General features: G+C 40.2%; 1 protein-coding gene across 1 annotated transcript in view; it reads right to left on the minus strand.

Moving 5' to 3' along the window:
* Positions 1-20202, minus strand: part of LOC117534284 (zinc finger protein 583-like) — a 34767-nt gene extending 14565 nt beyond the window's left edge. Inside the window, exons 1-2 of the mRNA XM_034198481.1 lie at positions 19926-20202; positions 15709-16625 (exon numbers count right to left, since the gene is read on the minus strand). Of these exons, the coding sequence (XP_034054372.1) occupies positions 15709-16625; positions 19926-20175 (1167 nt within the window). The 5' untranslated portion in view covers positions 20176-20202. The remainder of the gene's footprint in view (positions 1-15708; positions 16626-19925) is intronic.
* Between the last annotated feature and the right edge of the window lie 251 nt (positions 20203-20453).

Consider the following 20453-nt stretch of genomic DNA (forward strand, 5'->3'; position numbering starts at 1 on the left):
GAACTAATGTGTAATTACTTTATTAACTATAAGAGAGTCTCTCTGAAGAGGGAAATAATAATTTAAAATATCCTATTGCCCCATGATCTTTGTCTTTTTTGTAATTACTTCACACAACTATAAGGAAGCCCAATATGAAGCTATGTGAGGGTGTATAGGGGTGATATTATAATTTAGCTGTATCCATAAAAGATAAGTTTCTTTTAAAAATGTGTTTCTGCTCCATTCACTTCATGGCGGCTCTAGCTTTGACAGAGGGCTCCGCCTCCCACTCAACATAACAAGTCCCGCCCTCCTCACCAGATCATTTAAAAGTAAGGGGGTGGAAATAGATGAAAAAAGAAATACGCTCAAACTAAATAACAAGCCAGTCATTTCCACTCGCCAAGTCACCTTTCAAAAAAAAGAAAAATGGCCAAGAGACGCCTCGATATGGGTTTAATCAGCGAGATGCCTGTGACAACTTACCGCCATCCGTCCGGAGCGCCAATCAAGAAACGAATGCAGTATCTGGGCCGGGTTCAGACGCCTCCAGCCGAAGAACTTCATGAAGAATGGACTCTGAAAAATGGCGATGTTTGGGGTTATGTATTCAACTATATGGCGAATGAACTGCATTTCTACAATCTGAAGAATGGAGAAACGTATGGACCCCGTAATGTTAAAGCGACACTGACCTCAACAGATTGGGCTGTGTTAACTCCCACGCAACCACTGTATCGGAAGACGTAGTGCATCAAGAAACCATAGTGGAACCAGTGGTGTACAAGATATTTGCAAAGAAAAGCAAAGAAACGCAGACAGCATGCGAGATCAAAGAAGAGTTTACACCGCTGCCCCTCAATGTGGAGGAAGAAGAAGGAGATATTCCCCCGCCGCCAGAAGTGAGAAGAGTCCTGACAAGCACCGTCTGGGAAACTAAAAGTGGACCATCGGGGCAATGGTATTACCGCGCAAGCCGTATGGTGACGCTGGGGAAGGACCCCTCTGATGATTTTGTTTTGGAGTATTTCAACTCTACATGCGGAGTTTTTCAGACATCCTTGCGGGTGCCTCTGACTGCTTGGCTGAAAATGATTGATGGAAAAGCTACAAAGCTTAAATAACTTTTTTAACAGAGTCAGACATCGATGGACATTATACTGGTGAAAAGGACTCTAACTTTAGCAGAGGACTCAGCCTCCTACTCAACATAACAAGTCACACCCTTCTCACCAGATCATTTAAAACTAAGGACCCCTCAAAGAAAAACATTGTGTTTTCTACCTATGTAAAAAGAGCGTCGGGGCTGTCTTACGAAAATGTGTTATCTCTGTATCAAGATGATGTGTTTAAAAATGAATTTTGTGAAAAATACCAACTGTGTGAGAGACGTCATAAAGACACTCATTTTAACCACAGTGTTTGTTCTCTACAAATGTTTAAAGATTGTTACAAAATGTAAAAAATAAAAAGGTCTGGAGATAAAATTAATTCAGGTGACTCTGTCTTTATTAGGGAAACAAAAATATAATACAAATGGTTTAGGGGGTAAATGTAACCATCTTGGACTTAATAGTCTAACAAAATACTTTATCTGAATACATTTTCTTTTTAAACGCACTTTTTTGAAATTATTTATTTATAATTTCAGTGCAACAATCCAGTTTTTGTTAACATCAATGCTTTTTTCTCTTTTCTTGTGTTGCTAAGATACTTTTAGACACACTTTGGCGTATGCAACACTTAACAACTGGTAGAATATGAAGTACTTTGTAAGGAATTTGTTTTTGTTTTTTAAAAACACTTGTTCAGTTAAACAAGGTTTTTTCTTTTCTGATAACCTTACATATTTTAGGTATTTTCTGCTACCAAGATACTTTAAGATACACCTTGATGTACGCAACACTTAACAAAGGGTATAATATGAAGTACTTGGTAAGGAATGGGGTTTTCTTTTAAGGGGTGCAAAACTTTAGAACTGGGTAAAATATTCATTAATTTGTAATGAATTGAGTTTTCTATCTTTTGATTTTCAACATACTATTTGTACACAATGACTTTTCCATATTTCTGACAAACTATACTTTTCGACTTTTTCCGTAAAATCTTGACAAACTATTACTTATTCTTAAATGTTGACCTATTGCTGCTTGGTTGGAAATGATAGATGAAAAAGCTACAACGCTTAAAGAACTTTTTTTTTAAAAACTCTCAATTCTATAAATGAAGCAATAAGCCCCACCCTCCACTCAGCAAATCATCTAAAACGAAGGATCCCACTAAGATGACCGTTGTAAACTAGCCATGGATCTGAGAAAAACCAAGACTCCCCCCGCGAGTTGCAGCCAGGAACAGACTCCTGGACTACCATCATCACCGCCATTTTGGACACCCGAATCTTGCAATACTACTGCTGCTGATTTTGCTCCTTCGGCCAAGACATCTCTGTTTATGGACACAGTGAAATCGGTGTTGGTTGATATTGTGGAGAGGGTGATCCATCGGTACAGAGAAGAAATATGCAACGGGTGCCGAGTCAGTCACCCCGGCCAGAGGCAACACGATTTTCTGAATGACATGCCCGATTTTTTCTTCAGAAACAATTACAACGCGTTAATGAAAAGACTCTGGCTCACCGACTTCATTACTGAAATCGACCAGACTCTTATTGATAAAGACATTTTCACGGATGATTGGAGGATCCAAGGCGCTTCGGAGGCTTTTCTTCACAATCTCAAAAATTGCAGACGTCTCAAGGAGAGACTTGAAAAGATCCATGCCGAGTTGGATGGAGAAGAAGAAGACTAATAACCAACAGTTGACTGAAGCCAGGGACTTGTTCGATACATTGACTTTTTTTTCTTTAAAGTAAAATAAAAATGGGAAACTACTATGCAAAACGCTCTGTATATATTGATCAGAATGTAGTCAATACCCTTTTAATACGTGTGGTGATAAGGACGATTGAAAAAAGAACGAGTAGTGACCCCTGTGTAAACAGAATGGCTGAAGTTTGTAAACTGGAAGACATTTTGGATATCGTTCGTTCTGGCAGTACTATTCCGGGTCATTGGGAAACGATTGTAAACTAAACATTTAAGGTGGTCCTGGAATCTTCATTTTCCGAAACATTCTGTAACATTATCTCAGAAATGAAACAAACATCAAAAGTGTATCATGTGCTCTCATTGTATGCTCTGTTTGTCGATGTAATGCATCTTTGTGTCGAAAGCAGCATACACATGAATATTTTGACTGAAGTGAAAAAACTCCATCACGATATTTCCAGTAATATGGGGAATTCTAAGCTGGAGACGGTCCTGGGGATGTTACAATCAGTATAACTATTGATTTTGTGTGTGGAAAAATAAAAAAAGTGTTTTTTTACATTTCAAAACTGTTGTCTCCATTATAGCAAGGGGAGCGTGTCTGATACATGTGTATTACAGTCCTTCTTTTTGTGTTTTCCGGTGTTTTCTGTGTGTCTGTACACACAAAGCACAAATCATTTAAAACAAACCCTGAATCAAATTTAGAGAGGACTTTAAAGAGTCAGATGCTTGACGAAATCTACTAAAACAAAGTACTTCATTATCTACTTTTTTAGCTTTTATACACAAAAGTGTATCTTTCAGTAACTTTCTGAGAGAATTGAGCATAAATCTGTCAAATGTTCAAAACAGCCTTGTTTCTCTGAAATAGCCTCAAAATCACAAACAGCCATTAAGAGTCAGATGCTTTACGAAATCTAATAAAACAGAGTACTTTCATGGTAGTGGTCAGCTTTTAAAAAGTAAAGTGTATCTTTCGGTAACTTTTTGAGAGAATTAAGCATAAATCTGTTAAATGTTCAAAAACAGCCTTGTTTCACTGCAATAGCCTCAAAATGACAAACTGCCATTAAGAGTCAGATGCTTGACGAAATCTACTGACACAGAGTACTTTCATGGTAGTGGTCAGCTTTCAAAAAGAAAAGTGTATCTTTCAGTATCTTTTTGAGAGAATTAAGCATAAATCTGTCAAATGTTCAAAACAGCCTTGTTTTACTGAAATAGCCTCAAAATCACAAACTGGCTGAAACTGTACAGTGAATTAGAGAAATTACAGCACAGAGATTTCTACTACGACACAGATATATACACAGGTATAATCTATGTGACAAGACATGGGGGATCCCCCAGATAAACCCCCATGGGCAGTGGAGTCTCCCCCATGTCATGTGAGGTGTTCAGTAGTGAACGTGAGAGTATTTCAGTAGTGTGTGTGCAAGGCCAGATGTTTTCAGTAGTGTGTGTGTGAGGTGAGTTTGAATTTTGGCCTACACGGCCCCTCATAGTTTCCTATATGTGCTATAATGGAGTCCCTCAGTCCAACTCTATTTGCATTAAACACAAATTAAATGCATAACAAGTCTTTGTGCAAACATTTAATATCACTCAGACCGATGTGGTTGCCTGGTGTTTCCAATTGTTGGAACTGTGTGGAGCTGCTGGTTTTTGGTCTGCAAGGCATAAAGATATTAAAGGAAATATATAATAATTAAAAGTAACCTCCTCAAAGGAGCTGATGTTTACAGGTTGGTTTGTCTGAATGTTAGCTCCATTGAGGAAAAAAGTACTCGTAAGTACTAGTAATTTTCAAATTGTAAAAGGGCGTAGCCTGGGAGGAAGCATTTACATTTGTTTTGAATAAACACATTATATTCCATTTTTGTTTACATTGCAAGAAAGTGCATTATTCTCTCTACTAAATCCATCACATTGATAATTCAACCGACAAAAGGTCCACAAATGGTTGGCTGGCTGATTTCTTTTTTAGTTTACTATGTGCTGCTTGGATTAGTTTCCATTAGTATTGTTTATTTCCAATAGCATACAAAAAGAACATTAAAAAATGACAATATAAATATATGAACAGTCATGTCAGAAAGTGCAGACACACTGTAAAAGATGCAGCTCCAAAACAATGCACATGCAGGTGCTCATTGGTTAGCCTCGGTTAGCCTGCCCTGGAACGATATTTATTTTTTGTGACCTCAGTTCTGACTTGAGAGTGAGTGTTTGGTCAAACACTTTGTGTTTTGTCTCATCGTGGCATTTTGGCACTTTTAATGAGCGCCACGGTCTTTGAACAAATGAGACACACTGTGCTCCCAGTGGGCAGGATGAACATGAATGAGTCCGTCCACTCAGGGTTAAAAGCTCTGTTCTCACTGTCCACTTTCCTCTTCTTGGAGAGCACCATGTGTAATTATGTGTCTCTCCCTGTCTGCAGCTAACACGCCTGTTCACTCTCCTCTCCGCTTCTCTCCCTGTATCGCTAATTATTCTCTTCACTCACTCTCCTCTCCGCTTCTCTCCCTGTATCGCTAACAATTCTCTCTGCCGCGCTCTCATCTCTTCTTCTGTGTTTCTCTCCCTGTATCGCTCACTCGTCTCTTTCGCCCCCTGTCGGCGGCGGTTAAAATAGAATTGCCCCGTCAAAATTGAAATCCCCTATTAATGTATTGATTATAGGTCCGGGTCCGTATAGGTCGGCATCTGGGTCCGGATCCGGACCGCCTGTAGCCGACCCCTGCTCTATGGCATGACTTTTTATTTTGAGACCATGTGTTTTAGGAGCTTAGGGGTCCCTGATATTATATCAATTATAACATGTGACCCCCCCACACCCCTCAACCAGGGGCTGGTTTGTTGCTTCAGGGCAACAATGTGCTACGAGGGTATTGAAACACCAAGGATTTTCTACAATTCAGTAGAAAAAACAACTCTATATGAATTCAAAAGGTTTTCTTTGTGTGTGTGTGTGTGTGTGTGTGTGTGTGTGTGTGTGTGTGTGTGTGTGTGTGTGTGTGTGTGTGTGTGTGTGTGTGTGTGTGTGTGTTTGTCTGCGTGTGTGTATGATATGTGTCTGTGTGAGTGTGTATGTGTGTGTGTATATGTGTGTGTGTATATGTGTGTGTGCAGCGGGCGACACCATCTGGTCACAACTTTAAATATTTTACCATGTTTATGTGCGAATGAAGAACTCTCACTGGTTCAGAACCTTTTTCCTCAAGTGAGTCTCTTTTCTTTTCTGACTTTATGGGTATTTCACTTTATATTAAATACATAACAATAACAGTGCAGAACATCTAATACACTTCACTATGAATCCAGAACAATACAACTGCAGGAGTTTGGATAAAGCGAGATGTTTGCATGCATTTTGAGCTGATTTGGGCAGAATCCAGCAGATCGTGATGTTAATCCTATGTAATCTATATGTAAAGAAAAAAGTCTAAATATTTAAGATAAAGCTGTGAAACGATCTCAATAACTGGCAGCAAAAATGTAAGGTTTTTTAATTGGAATAAAAGTATACATGTTGAGATAGGAAGTTCTAATACCTTAAGAGAAGAGCTTGAATATTAAAAAATAAAAAATACAAACTCTTTTGGCTCCTTCCTGTCTTTGGGTCTTTCTTGGCTTTGTACTGGCTATCTTCTAGCTCTATTCAGGCTTTTTGGATTGTTTTTCTAGCCCTATCCCTGATCATTTTCAGAACCTGAAGGCTCTATACGGACTATCTTCTGGTTCTCCTCTGGATCCATCCACTATCTCTTGTCTCTGTCCAGGGAATTACACTTGTGTTACTGGAGCAGGTAAAGCATACAACAGATACTTTCAGTAATATCGGAGCACGAAGTGGAAGCTTGGATGAAACACAGCGGACTTCTAAACAATGAACCCCCGCAACTTAGAAGAAATAAAGATGGGTTTTATGCGTTCTAATATTGCAATGCAAACCCATGATGTAATGACAGTAATTAAGAATAATGTATTCATTAAATGCTAATTTCAGTAGATTTAATCAAACAAAACATAAACATATTGGACATGGCCTCAAGACTGTAACCCCTTCACATTATGTTGAAATAGTCAATTACTAGCCATATCTTACACATTGCTGTTTTGAATCATTAATATGTGGATGACAGTTGAACTGGATGATGTAACATGTATGCCATCTGCTGGAAAGAAGACGTATTGCTCTGTTGGCGTCGTTTGGACAACAAAAACAGAGTGAAGCTCTCATTTCATAAACAATCTTTGAGTCCAGACACCGTCCTGCAGAGAGCACACCACCCAACAGCACGTTTTTGGTCTAGCATCACTTTACAAAACGTTTGCATTAAGATACTAAGACTAGCTGGTCCATTGTAAAGGTCAGTCCACCTTAAATGAGCAGTGGGTGATCAGCAGGTGAAAGGCAGGACACGGGAACTTGGTCCTGAGAAGATGTAACGATTATTAAACAAGAAATAGTCGAGTGAAGGGGTCAAAGAAATGAACATTTGTGATTATGAGTGAATCGGTTGCAGGTGGGTGAAATCAGGCTTAGGGAGTAACGTATTACATGTAACGGCATTAGGTCATCAGGATACAAAATAGGAAAATGTATTCCCTTACAGTTACAGAAGCAAAAACAATCAGATAACAGGTACATTTATTAATAATAATAACTTAGATTTGTATAGCGCCTTTCATGAGACCCAAGGTCGCTTTACAAGGAAGTATGAACAAACATAACAAAAACAAAAGGCAGTCAGACGAACTTTTAGACAGACAAAACAACAAATAGATTTGGGGCCAAAGTCCTTGGTAGACAGGGTAGACGGATGGGACTTGAGGGCCCTTTTGAAGGCGTCAAGCCTGGGGATGTTGTGTATATCCGCAGGGAGAGCGTTCCAGAGAGTGGGGGCTGCCACACTGAAGGCTCTATCCGCGAAGGTGGTACGGGGGGCGCAGAAACCGGGGTGGGGCATGGGGAAAAACAGCGAGCCAGCTAGCAGCTAGCACCATTAGCTTGGTAGAAACCGGACCTCGAACCTCAGCAGCGGTGATGGAAAACACCCCAGTTGAGATGGCAGGACTGAGGGAGGGTTCGTGGATAGTCCTGGGAGCGTGGCAGAGGAGGACGCTAATGGCGGCCCCATTCGCACGTACGGCGTGAGGCCTATGTGTTTGTGTATTGGAGGACAGCGGTTCAACTGGGATTTTGTGACGGCAGACACAGGCTGGACTGGATCTGTTGCTGGCATTAACCGTTTTTCATAATAGGAAAAACAATAATAGGCAACCAACCTTGATGAGAGGGGAATAAACCAAACATATAGGCCACAATGTCGTTACAGATCACACCTGAGAGAAGAGAAGAGTTAACATGAGACTAATAAATAAGAGATTTAGAGAAAATAAGTTTTGTAAAACAAGGCATGTAGGAATGCATTTAGATTTTTCTAGCCATAAACACGATAAACATAGTGGGTGCAGTTTTTTATTTATTTAAATGCAATGAGGCACAGTGTGAGTATAAAATAGGAAAATTGTTCAAGTTTATTGAAATGGTAAAACACAGTGGAATATTTTCTTTTTAAAGACAGAAACTTAAGAAACTAGTAAGGTGAAGCTTTATCTATGTGAAGACGATAAAGGACTATTTATTTACCAGATCATCCCCTCAAATAGGTTGTGAATGATGAGGTGAGACTGAGTCCCCATGATCAGCAGTCACATGAGTCCAACCAAACTGTGGAGTCAAAACATCATTAGGAAAATATGTTTACAATCATTTGCCTGGCAATCAAACCAATTATATTCATGACTAAGGGTCCTTGTTCCAAATATGTAGCGATAGATTTGATGGTGGTACAACGCAAGGGATTACGGTCAGCTGAGAGTACACTGAGATGGGATTTAACTGAAAAGGATATTAGCTTGATTCAATTCAAAATGTGTTTGAAGGCAGTGTATCCTATTTAACGTTAAGAGCTGTGTTTTTGTAATCGTGAGGCTCCATATTTAATATGTATTTATTCATACATTCCACTGACACAAGACGAAGGGTTGTCTATTATCAGCAATGTTTTAGAGCCATTGTATATCATTTTTTTATTAAATAGAAAGGGAGGAGGGTAATATTCCAAAAAAAAGAAGCAAGTTTAAATGGTAAACAAATTGTAGAGGCTAAGCCCACACTTTAAGCCTCTGAGGATCCGCTATGTTGGCGTAATTGACGCACACAAAGTTTGCTGCTGAATAAAAGTCTGAAACAAAGTTTACAGTTCGATACAGTCCATTTATTGCCTTTTCACTGGTTTCCATTTAACTTGCTTCCTTCTATCATTCACCATAGACGATATTACGGTTCACACAATACCTTTTGCAAATGTTTGTAATCCCGTGTTTGTGTGTGTAGTCCGTGTGTGTGGTCAAAAACTGTATGGCCTTCCGGCGGAACCTCTAACCACAAACATAGGCTCCTACCTTTATACCCACAGTGTTAATTGGCTCCTACACACCGGCCCCTAATTGGTAGTACATGTATCAATTAAATGCAAACAATTAAGGAGCCAAATGTTAAAATTATTTTTCAATACATAGAAATGCACATTCTACACTTCTTGTACTAAACATAGTTTAGTAATAGGTCGCACAATAATGCTGGTCTTGGTCTGTAGCTTTAAGTGATTCATTGAGTATAATATTAACCGAGGTATCTTTTCTGGCTTCTAGGTCAACCAAATCCAATATGACATCACCGCCATAATATGTAGGCCATTCCTCTTCAGACTTTACAAGAAACGTGGGAAACCTCAAACCAACTGCCGCTCTACAGAAAGTCAGGGATCTTCATTCCTCTGGATGCAGCATCAGCTGGGTTTTCTTTGGTTCCAACATGCTTCCATTGACATGGTCTTGAAACCTCTCTTATGGTAGTGATCCTATTTGCCACAAATGTGTGGAAATGCTTGTCCTCTTTGTTGATGTACTTCAGAACTGAAGTACTGTCCGTCCAAAACACAGACTCATCCAAATGAAGTTGAAGCTCTGATTTTAACATCATATCCACTCAGCCAGAACAGCAGCTGTTAGTTCCAGTCCTGAAATGGTCACAATTGTTATGGGTGTAACTCTAGCCTTTCCTAATAGGAAAGCAACATGAATATCGCCTTTGCAGTTCAGTAGCCTGATGTAAGTTACAGTCCCGTAGCCATTTTCACTGGCGTCAGCAAAGTGATGTAGTTGAGAGTGTATGGGTTCACCGAAGTCCATTGGCTTCATACATCTGTCCACTTTGAGTGATGCCAACAACTTAATGTCCTCCAACCACTGTCTCCACTGTTGTACAATATCTGGTGGCATGGCATCATCTGTCTTTGTTCGTTGTTCTCGCGTCCAGGAGAGAAGCTTAGAATAAAGAGACCAATGGAGTCTCTGGGTGTCTGCAGCGAAGCAGAGAGACCCAACCACGGACGTTGGCTCGTTATGTATCCTCCGTTGGCTCCTCCTCACGTGCAGGTTGGCTTAGCAGGGGGACCTCCCACCTCGGTCTTCAATGTCCGTTATTGGGTATAACAGAGGATTCAGACATTGTACATTCAATACATAACTTAACACGCTTTTTCTCCTCATACTCTCTTTCATGACTTTTTATTTAATGCATTTTAACGGCCGCAATCGTTGTTTACTCAACAACGGAAGTCAAGCTTACTCGTGATATTTCGGAGATCCCTTCCGGAATAGCTTTTCAAAATAAACTTTAGCCGCAGTCGAATACTAACCGTAAATGTTTTCACAATAAAACAATTGTAAGTTTACTGTATGATTAAAACAAAATACATCATTAAACATTGATTTTAATTTCTTACACATCCCATCCACAGCTTCTCCTGCAAAGCTCTTGTTGCATTATCTTGGCTGGCAAAAGTGACTGGTGCCAAAATACCCAAAGGATCATACACCGAGCTTGTTGTGGATAGCATGCCACGTCTGGTTAGAGCCTGCTGTTTCACTTCCATCTTAAACTTAAAGGAATCTGACTCGTCGCACCAGAGTAGTCCCAAAGCTCTCTCAAGAGGAAGATTGTCTCTATTCAGATCCAGGTCCTTTAGCTCTTTAGCGTTCTGCTCTTTTGCGATTGTGTGCAAAACTGCCCGACTATTGCTGATCAATTTTTCCAGCACAAAACCTCCTCTTTTACAGAGAGCATTAAGATGTTCAACCATTTGTATTGCTGCCTTCTCTGAGCCCAAACCCATCAAACAGTCATCCACATAGAAATGTAGCTTAACCGCTTCAACAGTCTCAGCAGAAAAGTCAGACTTGTTGTCGTCAACAGTTTTCCTTAGCGCATAGCTAGCAAAACTGGGAGAAGAGACAGCCACAAAACAAATGCACTGTCATTCTATATTCCTGGATATCTCTGGTGAAGTCTCCCTCTGGCCACCAGAGAGATCCAGGAATACAGAATGTCGGATTTTGGCCGCTACAATCATCGTTTATGTCTGTTGTTCTACAGTCAGAGAGACCTTCACTTGTAACACCTTAAATGTGTGTAAATAGGTTTCTGGACCTGGTAGTGACTGTGCTGAGTATTTACCTCCATAATAATCTATTCTCCATAATCTTCTAGACCCTATGCTTCCCTTCCCCTGGACAGACTCTGCTAACACTCCCAGTTCCCAGATTACATTGTCTCCGACATGGACATCCCAGCTGTGAATCCCTGAGTTAAAGCCCTCAGAGCCCAGGACAGACCAGTAGTAACTATCAAACCTCTCTGGGTTATCAGGAAGTTCCTGTCTCACTCCTCGTCTCACACTGGTCAGACCTTCAGACAGGATGAGTCCAGGACTAGCAGTGTTTGGGTCCAGGATGAGAGGAGAGTAGAACATCATGTCCTTCATCTTCCTCCAGATGTTGAAGCTGAGGTTGCCCAGGTGTTTGGCCTGGTCTATCAGAGCTCCTGAGGGCAGCTGTGGATCCTCCAGCAGGGGGCGCTGCAGCCTCTCCACTGCAGCCTCTGTGTCTCTGACTGTGTGTGAAAGAGCTGCTATCTCTCTGCTCACAGCCTCCATCTTCTCCTTCATCATCCTCCTCTTCTGCTCCTCTTCCTCCCTCAGTGCAGCCATCCTGGCCTCCTCTTCCTCTTCTAGAAACTGGTGAAGCTTCTTAAACTGCTTCTTAATCTGCGTCTCTGTGCGTCGGGCCTGGACCTTCAGGTGTTCTGCTGTTTGATCAAACTTCACTTTAACTTCTTCAAAAGTCTCTAACTTCTCCTTTAAGGGCTGCAGAGTTTCCTGAAGCTCCTTCCTGTGTTGTCGTGCAGCTTCATCGATTGGTCTGAGTCTGTGGTCGCTGTGTTTCTCTGAATCTCTGCAGACGACACACACTGGCTGCTGATGGTCCAGACAGAAGAGCTTGAGTTTCTCAGAGTGCAGACTGCAGAGAGCCTCTGGAGAGCTCTGACCTCTCTCCTGTAGGAAACTCTCACACAGGTTCTTTAACACCAGGTTACAGGGAGGTTCATAATCTGAAGGTCTCTTACAAAGTGGACACTCTTTGATGACTTTCTCCGTCCACCAGTTCTGCAGACAGGCTCTACAGAAGCTGTGGCTGCAGGACAGGACCACAGGATCTTTAAAGATCTCATGGCAGACAGTACAGCAGAAATCTTCCTCTAATCTGGAAGCCATGTTGTCTGTGAGTGAAGCAGTAAACTGAGCAGCAGCCGCTCCCTGTTCCCTTAGACGTCCTCTCACTTTGAGTCTTTGTTCTGGTGAAACTCAGCGTGTGGATTCAACAGCTGCTTGAAGAGGAAGGTATTCCAGTATTCCCTCCTGTGGACGTCCTCTCAGTGGAAGATGTGTTTTTGGTATGAAGTTGAGTCTTAGAGCCTGTGTGTGTATGGTTGTGTTTGTGTGTGTGTGTGTGTCGTCTCAGCGAGGCAGAATTGCAACATGTTTCCTGGTTAGTCTCATGTGAGTCAGGTGAAGCATCATCATGACAGTTTATCCGTTTGAGTTTCATTCAAAACGCATGAGTCAAGTTTGTTTCCTCAGTACATTACCACAGTGTACCATCCTTGAAAAACACAATTTCTTGAGTTTTGACAACTTTAAGTCTTTTAAAAGTAGGTGCTTTTTTTATAAATATTTACATGGACTGCCCCCCCCCCCCCCCTCCCTCCCTTAGAGGAATTCATCCTCAAAAAACACACTGGACGCTGCACTAGGTCAGAAACCAGAGGAGACTGTGAAGTCCACCGTAGACGGACCACTTTTGGACAAAATGTCCTCTCCATTAAAGGCAGCTCATTCTGGAATAGCCTCCCAACTGAGATACGGGATTGTCCCACTCTCAATAGTTTTAAAGGTCAACTCAAAGAATGGTTGAGAAAGAAACAGACGTATAATCACAGCTAAATGCACTTTAATACAGGGGTATCTCCTCTTGCACTTGATGTAGCTCTTGTATCATCTCTTGCACTTTATGTCGTTGCTGCTATATTGTACTGCCATGTGGCAAATACTTGTGTATGCTGCTCTTGCTCTTTTTGCATATCATGTATTTATTTTTTGCCATATTTATAAATGTCATGTTCTTATATGTTGTATGTCAGGGACTATACGGATGGAAATGAGCTCAAAGCAAAAAATCCGGCATATTTACACTTGAAGCATTATTTGTCTTAAGTGTTCATTAATGTGCATTGTCCCTATTCAAATAAACGATTAAATGAAATGAAAACAAATTAAAATGTGTAAATCAAATCAAATCAAGTTTTATTTAGCACATTTTAAAAAAAAATTGGTCGAGCCAAAGTGCTGTATATATAATACAAAAATAACCTACAGTAAAGACACTTTACAGCAAATACAACAGCACATTTTGTGAAGAATATCAGTATGAGTAAAGCAAGTCATGGCAAGTTTATTTCTATAGCACTTTTCAACACAAGGCAATTCAAAGTGTTTACAAAAATGAAAGACATTAAAAGCATTAAGAAATAGTGCAGCAGAAACACATTATAAAATGGCATTTAAAAACAGTCATTAAAAAGCAAAGATAATAAAATAAATATGAATAAAAATGACGGTGTGAGTAGTTCAATTAAAAGCAGCGGCAAATAGAGAAGTCTTGCCCTGGATTTAAAAGTAGTCATAGTAGTAAGAGTTGCAGCGGCCCTGCAGGTATCTTGTAGTTTGTTCCAGATATTTGGAGCATAATAACTGAACTTCTCCGTGTTTAGTTCTGAATCTGGGGACATAAATCTGACCAGAAGACCTGAGAGATCTGGATGGTTCATAATGTAGCAGGAGATCAACATAAACCATGCAATGATTTATAAACCAGCAGCAGAATTTTGAAGTCTCTGACACACAGGAAGCCAGTGTAAAGACTTCAGAACAGGAGTGATGTGATCCACTTTCTTAGTGTCAGTGAGGACTCGAGCAGCAGCGTTCTGAATCAGCTGCAGATTTCTAATAGATGTTTTAGTGAGACCTGTGAAGACACCATTACAGTAGTCGAGTCTGCTGAAGATAAAAGCATGGACAAGTTTTTCCAAATCCTGCTGTGACATTATTCTTTTGTGTAGGCGCGTTGGCGTGTTGTTGCGTTGGCATTTTACATTGGCGTGTTGTTGCGTTGGCAGGTTGGCATGTTGTCGCATTGGCGTGTTGTCACATTGAAGTATTGTTGCGTTGTTGTGTTGTTGCGTTGATATGTTACGTTGGCTTGTTGGTGTGTTGTTCCGTTGAGTGTGACGAGTTGGTGCGCTGCAGCTCCAGTAACATAGCAAATATAGAAACACAAAAAGCATATTGGAACCTATGATCAGCGTCGATAAGCTACTTTAAAATCAATAGGGGAATGATGTGGCAGGCAGCAGCTAACACTGAAACTGATATTTCCTTGGCTCATCAGGGCTTTATATTATACAGCAGCCTCTACAGTCACCACTTTTACTTTTAACAGTGCTTACGTTGAGGATTGACCTTTATATATTCCATCAATAGCAGGGGGGTCCAAACTGTTTTCACTGAGGGCCACATACAGGAAAACAGGCGAAGGGCTGGTCCACTCAATAGAGGTGGGGTATAATGCCTCACAAGTTAAGTTATAAGATAGCAAAATCAATCAAATGTATAAATTATGCTTGATATTTGAATATGCTTTAAGAAACATCCCAGCTCTCCAGAGGGTTTATTTTATTGAACAGGATAGCAATGATACAAAACATGTAGAAATAAAGAACAATATCTCAAATCATCCTATATCTCTATATTACATTACATTACATGTCACTTGTTAGACGCTTTTATCCAAAGCGACTTACATACTCAATACTGTGGGCAATCCCCACAGGAGCAATTTGGGATGAAGTGTCTTGCCCAGGGACACAACGACATGCTGACTGCAGTGGGGTTTGAACCTGTGACCTCCTGATCCGAATACCAACTCACAACCCACTGCACCAAACTTGGAGCCCTCAATCCAAAATAAGATGGTTCATCAACAGTCAGTGGTTAACGTATACATCAGAAAATCAGTATGACAAAAACATTAAAAAATATTGTCCACTTATGTTGATAAAGATGGAGTTCATTTAAGTCTTAAATGAATGTTGTGCAACAATGTTAATCCAGTCAGACAGATTTCTCTCATGTGTGAACTGTCATAAGACTTATTCATTATCCTCTCCATCAGCTTCTGTTTCCATGTGTTCAGCTGAGCTGCTGATTGGAGGCTCTGCCTCTCCGTTATCCTCAGTTTGAATTTCATTAAGCTGTGAGGACTGACGACCAACACACTTGTGTCTTTTGAAATCAATACGCCATTTAAATCTTTTGTCACAAACATTGCAGCTGTATATTTCCTCTCCTGTGTGGACTCTCATGTGTGACTTTAAATTTCCACTCCGTGAAAAAGGTTTCTTACAGACTGAGCATCTGTATCGTTTCTCTCCTGTGTGGATTCTCATGTGTTCCTTTAAATGTTCACTCCGTGAAAAAGATTTCTCACAAACTGAGCAGCTGTGTGGTTTCTCTCCTGTGTGGATTCTCATGTGTTCCTTTATATGTTCACTCCGTGAAAAAGATTTCTCACAAACTGAGCAGCTGTGTGGTTTCTCTCCTGTGTGGATTTTCAAGTGTTCCTTTAAATGTTCACTCCGTGAAAAAGATTTCTCACAAACTGAGCAGCTGTGTGGTTTCTCTCCTGTGTGGATTCTCATGTGTCGATTTATACTTTGTTTCTGTGCAAAATATTTCATACACACAGAGCAGCCAAATTGTTTCTTTACAGCACTACGGCTTGAATCACTGACGGATTCTTGTCTATTTTTCAGTGAGTTTGAGCCTGATGCAGGTTCTCTGGTCTCCTTCCAATCAGAACTGTCTTCAGCGTCAGGGTCAGAAGAGTCTCCAGTGTCAGGTTCAGAAGAGTCTCCAGTGTCGTCCTCATTCTTTGGTTGTAAACTGCTCTCTGGATCTGAGTTCCTGGCTGGTTCTGGTCCTCGACAGTCATCTCCATCAGCTGCTGTTTTCATGTGTTCCGTTTGTCTTTGATGAGGCTGTGAGGACTGAGGTTTCTCTTCATCATCTTCACTCTTCACAGGGTCAGGAGTGAAAGTGGACTTGATGATATCAGCCTCCTCCAGCTCCTGAAGCAGCTCTCCCTCCTGACTGATCCTGTGTTCCTCCTGTTCCTGCTTAATGTGTGTGGGGGGCTTTGGGTCCTCCTGGTCCAGACTGGTGCTCCACTCCTGCTGGTCAGGGAGAACCTCTTCTTTAACCACCACCAGCAGCTGGACATCTGCAGGAAGCAGGAAGCACACAGTCAGAACAAACTGTTTAGTGTTAGCATTTCAAAATCTAATGACCATTACAATGGGAGACATTTGGCAGCCCTAATTAATGCCTTTGTTTTTATACCTTATATTATCTTTCTTAGTCCCAACTATTGTGTATTTTTGTTGTCTCAATTCTGCTTATGTAGCCCAACCCCTTTCCACTTCCAGTTAAAAATGAAAATGTTTTTTTTCTTCTGGCTTAGCACTAGCTGCAATGTAAACAATGAATTGTATTTGGGATCGTTCACAGATACACTACGCCTACAGTATATATTGCAAATACTCTGTTAAATTTAAATCCTGCATTCAAACCTTATTGAAAATGGACCTATTATGCTATATTGGAAACGTATATTGGAGGGTCATACCTATAAAAAACATCTCTGTGAAGTTTTTTTCTTAAAATACCAAACAGATCACCCATTGAAGCCATGCCTCATACTGCTCATAACCCTCTTTTGCAGCCCTGTTGCAAACAGGCTGATTCTGCTGCTAGCCACGCCCCTTTGTAGCGTCACGCAGCTTTTCCCTGCTACCGGGAGATCTTAGCTAAACGCTGCCGTGATTAAATGCCATGTTGCGCTCCTAACCACTTCAAGCTTTATTTCTGAAACATTTCTGTCCCGCAGGGTTTACCACAAGGACATTACGTTACACATATTCTCTCCAGTAGCCTACAGCGTTAGCTCCATGGTTAGCTCTGAGTGTTAGCATGCTTGCTAATGTAAACACATATTACTCCCAAAACACGCCACGCATTGTGTTTCTGATACAGTACATAGCTTGACATGTTCTTTCTTAACTGTTTACCGCTAGAGCAGTGCCATTATATGTATTATATATAACAAATGTACTCTAAGCCTCCAGCCGACATCCTGCTGAATACACAGACACACAGCTGCGACTATATACGGAGACGATAGGTTGGGACATGTCACTTGTGCCGGAGACAATAGGTCGGGACGTGTCACGAGTGCTGGAGCCGATAGGTCGGCTGGATGTCGCCAATGACGTTATAGGATAGAAAATTCTGGATCTGATTGTTAGCACCCACCTTTTTTAGTTTTTAGACATGTGGGTAAGGAGGAAAAGAGAGAGGATTTTGTTTCCTGACACTTTGTGAGTTCCCTGACACACCGGGGACACATATTTATGTAAAAAAGACATCAACAAGTGCATTTTGCATGATAGGTCCCCTTTAAGTAAAAGTATGCAAGTATCATCAGAACATTTTACGGCACCTTCTTATGTAATAGTAATGATGGTGCAGTAAAATGTTCCCTGTCAGTGTTTCATTTATGATGTTTCTTGATTATTTTGTATGTTGCATTTTACTGCTGTACATGATCAAAGTTGCTCTTGTATAAATGATTATAGATGAGGGAACCTGCTAAATATTACAAATATGTGTGTTTTTTCTATACAGTACCAGTCAAACGTTTGGACACACCTTCTCATTCAATGGTTTTTGTTTATTTTAATGTGTTTCTACTTTGTATCAGAGTTCCCGTTAGAATATTTTTTCGCAGGTCAACATGTTAAAGTTTAAATCTTCCGGACAACATTTGAAAAGTGCAGGTCAAAGTTCTTCTTTGTTGTTTATTGAGCTTTAAAACAAATTGAGATGATTCGATATTAAACAAACTAATTATAGTAGATTAACTACATTATTCAAAAGTGTACAGTAATTTACAATAACACGGGAATAATAAACGGAGCGCTCTCTCCCTCTCCTGACAGCCCGTCAGTATCATGCAGCTCGTGGATCAGTAATGAGTGACCCGACAGTAAAACTAAACATATCTATAACTAGTTTAGGTAGTTTGAGAGTTAATTAAAATAGCTACCTGTGATATTCTAACCTGTAGTGTGTGTTTTGTTCCGCTCACCGCTGCAGGTGATTATGCAGAGCTGCGTGTCGACTCGTCAGCAGCAGCTGATCTCTCTCTCCCGTCAGATTAGACTTCACTCGCGTTTATGTCCATATCGATCAGATCTAGCTAGTTCTAGCTAATGATAGGACTACCTGCTTATTAAAAGATACCTAAACAATAAGCGTCGCTATGCAACCGGGTGAGGCCGCAAAGTATAGCGCAGCATTATGCATTTGGTTACATGCCCACCGGAACCCCGAGGCATTACCAACAGATCAATGCACAATCAACCCATACAGGACATCTCTTTCTCCACATTAAGTGTTAGACATTAGAATGGACTATTCTTATATGTCACATACTCTATTGTCTGTCACATACTATTCTTGTCTGTCACATAAGTGGCGCAACTAATGCGGTATTGCGCTAAGGGGAAATTATTTTGACCGGACGCTTTGACCGGAGAGATTTAGATTTGCCGGTCTTCAGCATATTTTACCCGTCATAGTTCGGTAATTATCGGCTAACGGGAACTCTTGTAGATTAATACTGAAGACATCAAAACGATGAAAGAACCAGTGGCGAACCGTGTCCATCACAACTGGACCTTCTGTAGACATTTTGTTTACTAGATCATTCCATATGTGTTCTTTTATTGTTTTGATGTCTTCAGTATACATCTACAAAGTAGAACCTATTTAAATAAATAAAAAACTTAGAATGAGAAGATGTGTCCAAACTTTTGACTGCGTCTAATACTAGTGTATATATATATATATACAGAATACATTATAAATACATGTTGGCAATAATTGATTGATGAGATTTCACATACATTTATATTAATGTTTTAATTACTCATTACTTCATTAATTTTTTAATGAATTATTCTCCCGCAATTTGAATTAATCCAAAGTACTTTTTTGATTTACTTTTTACACATTTAAAAAGAAAAGCTGAATAAAGAAGCACATTAAAACTAAAGTATCAATGTATGTCACATTTAATCAACTAGTGCTTACAGTACATGTATGGTTCATATGTATATCAGTCAATTAAATGGCATATTATTCAATGTATGTATTTTTATAAATATTTATTTTGGTAGGTTTGCTCTTCCGTAATAGTTATAATAAGGTACATTTGTCTAATAATACTTACAAACTTTTACTTAAATAAGATATGAAATTCGAATGCAGTACTTTAACTTGTAATGGAGTGGATTATGGAATGAACAATGGATGGATTTTCACAGTGTGGTGTTTGTACTTTTACTTCAGGATCTACTACCTGCAGCAAGTGCTGATAAAGGGTCTAACGTGTTATTGATGTGATAATAAAGTGTTACTGAATAGTGTAAAGTGTTAATGAAGAATAAAGGGAACATACCTGCACTGTGTATCCGAAGCTCAGGCTGTAAAACAGCGTCCAGTAGTTTCTGGAGTCTCTCGTTCTCCTCTTTGGAAAGAGACAGTTCCTCCTCGAGCTCTGCTATCGTTTGTTCAAACAGAGCAAATATATCTTCAGCAGCAGCAGTGAGTCGCTGCTTCTTCAACGACAGCAGCATTTGGACTTTACTCATGTTTACTAGATCACCTTTTCCTGCAAACTCCGTTAAACACACCGTTTCTCTCTTCATCAAACTCTCAATCTGACTAGTGTTGCTAACGTGTTTCCAGCTAGCATGCTAAGCTAGCTCATATAGTCCGAGGTAAACGCTCCAGAAAAAAGAGCACTGAGTCCATTCGGAGGTTTATCCAGACACACAGATGATGGTGCTGGAGTTCACACACACTTTATCTGGAACACAGAGAGAGAGAACCGTAGCGAAAATACGCCACATGGATCCGGGTTCTTCTTCTTCTTCTTCTTCTTCTTCTTCTTCTTCTTCTTCTTCTTCTTCTTCTTCTTCTTCTT

The sequence above is a fragment of the Gymnodraco acuticeps genome, unplaced genomic scaffold (genome assembly GCF_902827175.1).
Source record: "Gymnodraco acuticeps unplaced genomic scaffold, fGymAcu1.1, whole genome shotgun sequence".
Classification (NCBI taxonomy): domain Eukaryota; kingdom Metazoa; phylum Chordata; class Actinopteri; order Perciformes; family Bathydraconidae; genus Gymnodraco; species Gymnodraco acuticeps.